The sequence below is a fragment of the Lathyrus oleraceus genome, chromosome 2 (genome assembly GCF_024323335.1).
Source record: "Lathyrus oleraceus cultivar Zhongwan6 chromosome 2, CAAS_Psat_ZW6_1.0, whole genome shotgun sequence".
NCBI classification, from domain to species: Eukaryota; Viridiplantae; Streptophyta; class Magnoliopsida; order Fabales; family Fabaceae; genus Lathyrus; species Lathyrus oleraceus.
In genome coordinates this window covers 468,523,350-468,531,644 of record NC_066580.1, presented here as the reverse complement: position 1 = coordinate 468,531,644, position 8,295 = coordinate 468,523,350, and the positions used below count along the sequence as shown (strand labels likewise).

The window sequence follows — 8,295 nt, the reverse complement described above, 5'->3', positions numbered from 1 at the left end:
ATTTGAAGATTTCAGAGAAGTAAAGGAGAACATGCAACTCCTTGAGAAGAAGTTTCGAGATTTAGAAGGAGACCACGTCTTTGGATCTGCCGCCAAAGAAATGTGCCTTGTATCTGGGTTGGTGATTCCGGCCAAATTCAAAACTCTAGACTTTGAAAAATACAAGGGGCATACTTGTCCAAAGAGCCATCTCATCATGATGTGACTATTGGCCAAGGAAGATCCCCTCCAAGAAGAAGACAACAACAATACTCACAACAACAGTATGTTCAACAACCCTTTCCATATCAGCAACCCATGTATCTCGTTCAGTACATCGTGCAACCGTACGTAGCTGTTGTGACGCCCACTTTCAATCAACAACCTGCTCAGGCCTATCAAGCGCCTCCAGTTTACCGACCAGCTCCAGTTCAACAACATGCTACGGTGCCTCCAGTTTATCAACAAGCACCAACAGCTCCCGCCTATCAACAGCCGAGAGCTTAAGTTCCAAGGCAAAATGCTCAGAACCAGAGTAGGAGGCAAGGGGATAAGGCGATGTTCAATCTAATCCCAATGTCGTACACTGAGCTTTATCCCTCCCTGTTGCAAAAGGGTTTGGTGGTTCCCAGACTTATGGGACCTCCACCTGATCGCCTTCCTCCATGGTACAACCCTAATGCACACTGTCCTTTTCATGAAGGTGCCCCCGGGCATGACCTAGAGGGTTGCTATGCTTTGAAGCATAGGGTTCGTGAACTGATTGACAGCAAGATCCTGTCTTTTAAGGATATGGGACCGAATGTGAAGAATAATCCTCTTCCTCCCCAAGGAGATCCCGCAGTGAATGCCATTGAAGATGCCTCTGTTGGTGTTATGGTTGAGAAGGTCGAGGATGTCAAGGCTCCTTTGGCAGAGTTCCATGCCCGGTTGGTGGAAGCTGGCCTGATTAATATTAGTCATCAAAATTGTGAAGTGTGTGCCACATACCCAAGGGGGTGTCAGGTGGTACGAGATAACATTCAAGACTTGATGAATAAAGGAGTGCTTCAGATATCCAGCGTTACAAAGAATGAAGATGTACTGGTAATTGAACCTTGCTTCAATTTACCCGAACCAGTTGAAATACCATATTATAGTGGTGGAGTGGTTCCGGCGAATAGTCAGCCGTCGCCTATTGAGATATGTATGCCCATGCCTTTTCCATATGATAGAACCAAGGTTGTGCCTTGGAAATATGAGATTACCGTTGTGGACAAGGTTGTTGAAGGAAGTGCAGACGTTGAAGTGACAGAAGCTGTGAGTGAGGACGTCACCAACATTGCCAGGATGAGCAGAATGACCCGTAGTGGTAGAATCTATACACCTAAATTCAACGTGACTCCTCAAGGGTCGGCCAAGGAATCTACAGTTGCAACTCCTGCTAAAGAACCCGAAGTGGTCCCATCTGAGGATGTTGTTGAGTTCTTGAAGTTGATCAAGAGAAGTGACTACACAGTGGTGGATCAGCTACATCAAACACCATCTAAGATCTCTATTTTGTCTCTGCTATTGAACTCTCAAGCCCACAGGGAGGCTTTGTTGAAGGTGCTTGCCCAAGCTCATGTAACGCAAAGCATAATAGTAGACCAGTTTGATGGGGTGGTTGCGAACATCACAGCCTGCAATACTTTAAGCTTCAGTGGAGAGGAATTACCTGAGGATGGACAAAATCACAATCGTGCTCTCCATATCTCCGTAAAATGCAAAGATGATGCTTTGGAAAGAGTCTTGGTTGATCCCAGATCTTCTATGAATGTTATGCCAAAGAGAACACTCGCCAAGTTATCTTATCAAGGACCAGTTATGAAACCTAGTGCCTTGGTAGTGAAAGCTTTTGACGGTTCCAGAAGAACCGTGATTGGAGAGGTAGAACTGCCCATATTGATTGGCCCTCATGTATTCCCGATTAATTTCCAAGTCATGGATATTAATCCAGCATATAGCTGCTTATTAGGGCATCCTTGGATTCATGTTGCAGGGGCAGTTACCTCCACTTTACACCAGAAAATGAAGTTTGTGGTGGACAATCAATTGATCATTATTTCTGGGGAGGAGGACTTTGTGGTTAGTCACATTTCATCCTTCAGATATAATGAGGCTGATGAGGACGCTTTAGAAACTTCTTTCCAAGCTCTGGAAATAGCCAACGCCACTTTTGTGGAGATGAAGGACCCTGTTGGGAAAGCTTGTTCATCTTTCGCTTCTATGAAAAGCACAAAGTCTAGCATTGAAGGAGGAAACCCTGAAGGTTGGGGTCAGCTTATTGATATTCGTGAGAAGCATGATCGCTTTGGTCTCGGATATGTGCCTTCCGCTGTGAAAGGAGCCCGAGTCCCTGCAAAGGACAACACCCGAAGCATCCAGGAAGTATTCCTTAGCACAAGATTCATCCATGGAGATCAGGTCAATGCAATTGAAGACAACACCGAAGACGAAGATGAGCCATGTTTGGTTTACCGGTGTGAGACAACTTTGAACAACTGGAAGACGGTTGAGATCCCCGAAATTTTTCCTTTGTCAGAGTAATAATTGTTGTTTTTTTTCCTTTCAAATCCTTAGCTCTTCCCAAGGCTAATGGATCATGTTGTAGGGCCCCTTTTCATTTTCAAATAATCATTATCAGTGAATGGAAGGCATTTTGTTAAATTCTTATTATTCATTTATTTTGCTTTCTCTTAAGAAAATGACAATCTTTTCAAAAACAAACAAAAAGACAAAAAACTTTTCATGTATGCATCTTTTATTTTTACTTTTCTAAAAGAAATCAATCATTCAAACATGCAGAATAAATGATAACCCGTTGAATCCAATGACTTTACTCTCTCTCATAACTTTGACTCCCCTATCTACCAAGCGGAAGAAGAGGGTGAAGAAGATTGTTACATCCCCGACGAATTAGCAAGGCTGCTCGAGCACGAGTCCAAAGCCCTTCAGCCACATGAAGAACCGGTGGAAACCATCAACCTTGGCACAGAGGAAGAGAAGAAAGAGGTCAAAGTCGGCACCACGCTTGAAGCAAGCGTCAAAGAGAGATTGGTTAAGCTGCTACAAGAATATATGGATATATTTGCATGGTCATACTAGGATATGCCAGGCCTAGACACCGACATTGTTAAGCACAAGCTTCCGCTTCAGCCAGAATGCCCTCCAGTAAAGCAGAAACTCTGAAGAACAAGACCAGATATGGCTCTGAAGATTCGTGAAGAAGTCAAACGACGATTTGATGCTGGTTTCCTTGTAGTGGCGAAGTACCCACAACGGGTAGCTAATATTGTACCTGTGCCTAAAAAGGATGGAAAGGTGAGGATGTGTGTTGACTATAGGGATCTGAACAGAGCTAGTCCAAAAGACGATTTCCCTTTACCACACATTGATACTCTGGTAGACAACACTGCAAGTTTTGCTATATTCTCCTTTATGGATGGTTTTTCTGGATACAAATAAATCAAGATGGCTCAAGATGACATGGAGAAGACCACTTTTATTACCCATTGGGGCACGTTTTGCTACAAGGTAATGCCTTTCGGTCTAAAAAATGCCGGGGCAACTTACCAAAGAGCTATGGTCACTCTTTTCCATGATATGATGCACAAGGAGATAAAGGTCTATGTTGACGACATGATCGCTAAGTCTCATAGTGAAGAAGATCATTTGAGCCATCTGAAGAAGCTATTTGAACGCCTTAGAAAGTTTAGATTACGATTAAACCCTGTAAAATGCACATTTCATGTCCGTTCGGGGAAGTTGCTTGGTTTCATTGTTAGTCAACGAGGAATTGAGGTGGACCCTGACAAGGTCCGAGCTATACAAGAAATGCCTGCTCCACGCACCGAGCGAGAAGTCAGAGGTTTCCTTGAACATTTGAATTACATCTCAAGGTTTATCTCACACATGACGGCCACGTGTGAGCCTATCTTCAAATTGCTTCGAAAAGATCAAGCTGTTGAATGGAATTCTGATTGTCAACGTACTTTTGAGAAGATCCGTCAATACTTGAAAGAGCCTCCTATTTTGATTCCACCTGTCCTAGGAAAGCCATTAATCATGTATCTGACTCTACTTGAAGGGTCAATGGGACGCGTGCTGGGGCAACATGACGAAACTGGTCGGAAAGAACATGCTATTTACTATCTGATCAAAAAGTTTACCGATTGTGAAAGTCGATATTCGCTTTTGGAGAAAACTTACTGCGCGCTAGCATGGGCCGCTCGTCGTTTGAGGCAGTACATGATTTGCCATGCTACTTTGTTGATCTAGAAAATGGACCCGATAAAGTACATCTTTGAGAAACCTGCCTTGACTGGAAGACTTGCCCATTGGCAGATGCTCTTGTCAGAGTACGACATCCAGTACGTAACCTAGAAGGCAATCAAGGGAAGTGTTTTAGCAGAGTATCTTGCTCACCAACCAGTTGAAGACTATCATCCATTGAAGTTTGATTTCCCCGATGAAGATATAATAGTGATAAAGGATTGTGAGATCCTAGGCCCAGATGAAGGACCCGAACCAGGATCTCGATGGAAGCTCGCGTTCGATGGTTCCTCCAATTACAGTGGTCAGGGTGTGGGAGATGTTCTGATGAATCCAAATGGTGGATTTACCCCTTTCAAAGCAAGGTTGTGCTTTGATTGTATGAATAATGTCGCAGAATACGAAGCTTGTATCCTTGGTCTTGAAGCCGCAATTGATCTCCGAATCAAGATCCTTGAGGTGTATGGATACTCCGTCTTGGTGATCTATCATGTCAAAGGAGAACGGGAAACTCGTGATGCGAAGTTGATCCCATATCGTGCTCATGTTGTAAAGATGATAAAATACTTTGACGATATCACTTTCCATCACATCCCAAGAGATGAAAATCAAGTGGCTGACGCTTTGGCAACATTAGCATTAATGTACCAAGTCAGATTCCGTAATGAAGCCCTACTTATTCGAATCGAGCGAAGAGATGAGCCTGCCTACTGTCAATTGATTGAAGAAGAAATTGATGGTAAACCTTGGTTTCATGATATCAAACGATATCGTCTAAGTCAAGAGTATCTAAAAGATGCTACATTATTGGATAAGAAAACTCTGAGGAGGTTATCGTCCAAATTCTTTTTGAGCAATGATGTGCTTTACAAGAGAAACCATGACATGGCTCTGCTCAGATGCGTGGATAGACACGAAGCAGACATGTTAATCAAGGAGATTCATGAGGGATCCTTTGGGACCCATGCTAATGGACATGCCATGGCCAAGAAGATTTTGAGAGCCGGCTATTATTGGTTGACCATGGAGTCCGATTGTTTCAGCTATGCTAGGAAATGCCATAAATGTCAGATTTATGCTGACAAAGTGCATGTACCGCCAACACTGTTGAACATTTTGACATCGCCTTGGCCTTTCTAAATGTGGGGCATCGACATGATTGGTGCTATAGAGCCTAAAGCTTCCAATGGTCATCGTTTCATCCTGGTTGCCATCGATTACTTCACTAAATAGGTGGAGGCTACTTCCTATACCAATGTGATGAGACATGTGGTTACTCGCTTCATCAAGAAGGAGATTATCTGCCGCTATGGGATCCCGAGCAAGATCATTACCGACAATGGTTCAAACTTGAACAATAAGACAATGACAGAATTATGTGAAAGTTTCAAGATTAACCACCATAATTATTCTCCATATCGTCCAAAGATGAACGATGTTGGTGAAGCTTCCAACAAAAACATCAAGAAGATCCTGCAAAAGATGGTGAAGACTTATAAGGATTGGCACGAGATGTTACCCTTTGCTTTGCATGGATACCAGACCTCAATCCTCACTTCAACAGGGGCAACCCCATTCTCCTTGGTGTATGGGATGGAAGAAGTTCTCCCAGTCGAAGTAGAGATACCTTCAATGAGAATATTGATGGAGGCCAAGCTAGACGAAGTTGAATGGATCCAGAACAACTATGATCAACTTAACCTCATTGATGAGAAGCGTATGACCGCTCTATGCCATGGACAATTGTACCAGCAACGAATCAAGAAAGCGTTTGACAAAAAGGTCTGTCCTTGAGAGTTCAAGGAAGGGGAACTCATGCTCAAGAAGATCTTGCCAGTACACAAAGATTCATGTGGGAAATGGACTCCCAACTATGAAGGCCCATACATTGTAAAAAGAGCATACTCTGGAGGTGCTCTATTTCTCACAACTATGGATGGCGAAGAGCTCATTCACCCTGTGAACTCTGATGCAGTCAAAAGATATTATGCCTAACAAAACCCGGTGGACTGAAAACCCGAAAGGGCGGTCCAGGCAAAAGTTAGGGATAATTGAAAAAAATGGTAGCTCGCTAAGTTGAAAACCCGAAAGGGCGACTTAGGCAAAAAAGAGCGTCCCGGTGGATTGAAAACCCGAAAGGGCGATCCAGGCAAAAAATAGGGACAAAAGGTATAGACTGCATCAATTGTCATTGATCAACACAGAAGAGCTAAAGATGGAAGATCAATCCAACTTCTCCTTTCAGAAACAAGGTTTTATGGAGTCATTGTTATTAGGGATAATAGTAGTCATTGCGATTCAATGTAAACCTTTCCCTATTGCCATTTTCAAATTTGTAACATTCCATGTAGCTACACCATTTGTGTGCTACCATTCTTGAATAAATACAAGTTTGCCTATCAAATTCTATCATTTGCTGTTTTTCTCTGATTTTCTTTGTTATGCAAAATGCCATTTATTTGTTAATAATGAAATTTTGAACTTAAAAAGAGTTTTTCAACATATTGAGAAACACAATTTTGCTTTGACATGTAAAAATATTAAAAGGAAATCTTTCTTCTTTGCCCGCACGTCTCAAGTTGCAAGACTTCCCTTGGATGATCAACATATATCTCCAGAGAGCACGGATTTAGCATTCTCCGAAAGGATTATTGGGCCAATTGTAACTGTTCAGCTTTATGGATCCTCCTTTGATGCATTTTTACTCACTCCTTCGGTTGAGTTATTGGTGTTGAGGATTCAGTACCTCCATAAAGCTTTCCCTAATTTCTAGTTTGTATATTGTCAGCATTTGCATATCGTGATCATTCATATATCATGCATATGAGCAAAATCAAAATCATGCATAACCCGAAGTGCTTCATGCTCATTTGCATAATTGCAGGTCCCGTTGTTGATCTTTATCCCTTAACCTCTAAGACCAGTTGTTACTGGCGTCGTTTGTTAAGTCTGGTTGTCACCAGTGTCTTTGACCAAATCCAGTTGTAACTGGTATCCTTTAAAGTCTAGTTGTAACCAGCATTTGTTTTAAGCCCAATTGTTATTGGCATCGTCTGTTCAAATCCAGTTGTAACTGGTATCTTCCTAAATCTGGTTGTCACCAGTATCTTCTGTCAAGTCCAATTGTTATTGGCATTACCTTTTAAGACCAGTTGTAATTGGCGTTCGATTGATAAAATTCAGTTGTAACTGGTATCTCTTTAAAGTCTGGTTGTCACCAGCATCTTGTCTCAAATCCAATCATAATTGGTACCTCAAGCACAGTTGTAACTGGCACTTTGATAAAATCCATTTGTCAATGATAAGTCTGGTTGTAACCAACATATGTGTTAAGTCCAATTGTTATTGGCATTATCTGTTAAGTCCAGTTACAACTGGTATCCTTTTAAAGTCTAGTTGTCACTACCATCTGTCAAATCCATTTGTAAATGGTATCTTTAAGTCTGGTTGTCACAAGCATCTGTCAAATCCAGTTGTAACTGGTATCATTTTAAAGTCTAGTTGTCACCAACATCTGTCAAATCCATTTGTAAATGGTATCTTTAAGTCTAGTCGTTACCTGCACCCTTGAAATCTAGTGGTAACTGGTATCCTTTTAAAGTCTGGTTGTCACCAGCATCTGTATGATCCTGTAACTGGTATCATTTTAAAGTCTGGTTGTCACCAGCATCTGTCAAAACCATCTATAAATGGTATCTTTAAGTTTGGTCGTCACCAGTACCCTTGAAGTTCAGGGGTAACTGTAACTAATCCGTTTGAGAGGGTTGTACCATATGGTTCTGGTATAAGTCCATTTGTTGTTAGCACCTACAGAGAGTTTTCTATCCTGTTGGCCCTAGCACTTCCTAGAAAGTTGTCATTTTGACTCTTTCATTGACAGTAATTTCCAGAATTTTTGATCGGACGATTTTCTTGTGAGAAATCTCCGGATTTGTCAAGAATGTTCGAATTGTCATCAAGTCATGTATGAACCTGTTGATATACTCCTTTTGAATTTCTCTAATGTTTTCAGGTCATGTTTGA

At 41.9% G+C, this 8,295-nt stretch overlaps 1 protein-coding gene across 1 annotated transcript; it reads left to right on the top strand.

The window, feature by feature from the left end:
- The first annotated feature begins 555 nt into the window (after positions 1 to 555).
- Positions 556 to 8,295, top strand: LOC127123778 (uncharacterized). Its single transcript, XM_051053968.1, has 2 exons — positions 556 to 2,467; positions 8,285 to 8,295. The coding sequence occupies exons 1-2, from the start codon at positions 556 to 558 to the stop codon at positions 8,293 to 8,295; spliced, it is 1,923 nt and encodes a 640-aa protein (XP_050909925.1).

Coding starts and splice junctions, on each gene's coding strand:
- LOC127123778 (XM_051053968.1), top strand. CDS start 556: ATGTCGTACACTGAGCTTTATCCCTCCCTGTTGCAAAAGGGTTTGGTG.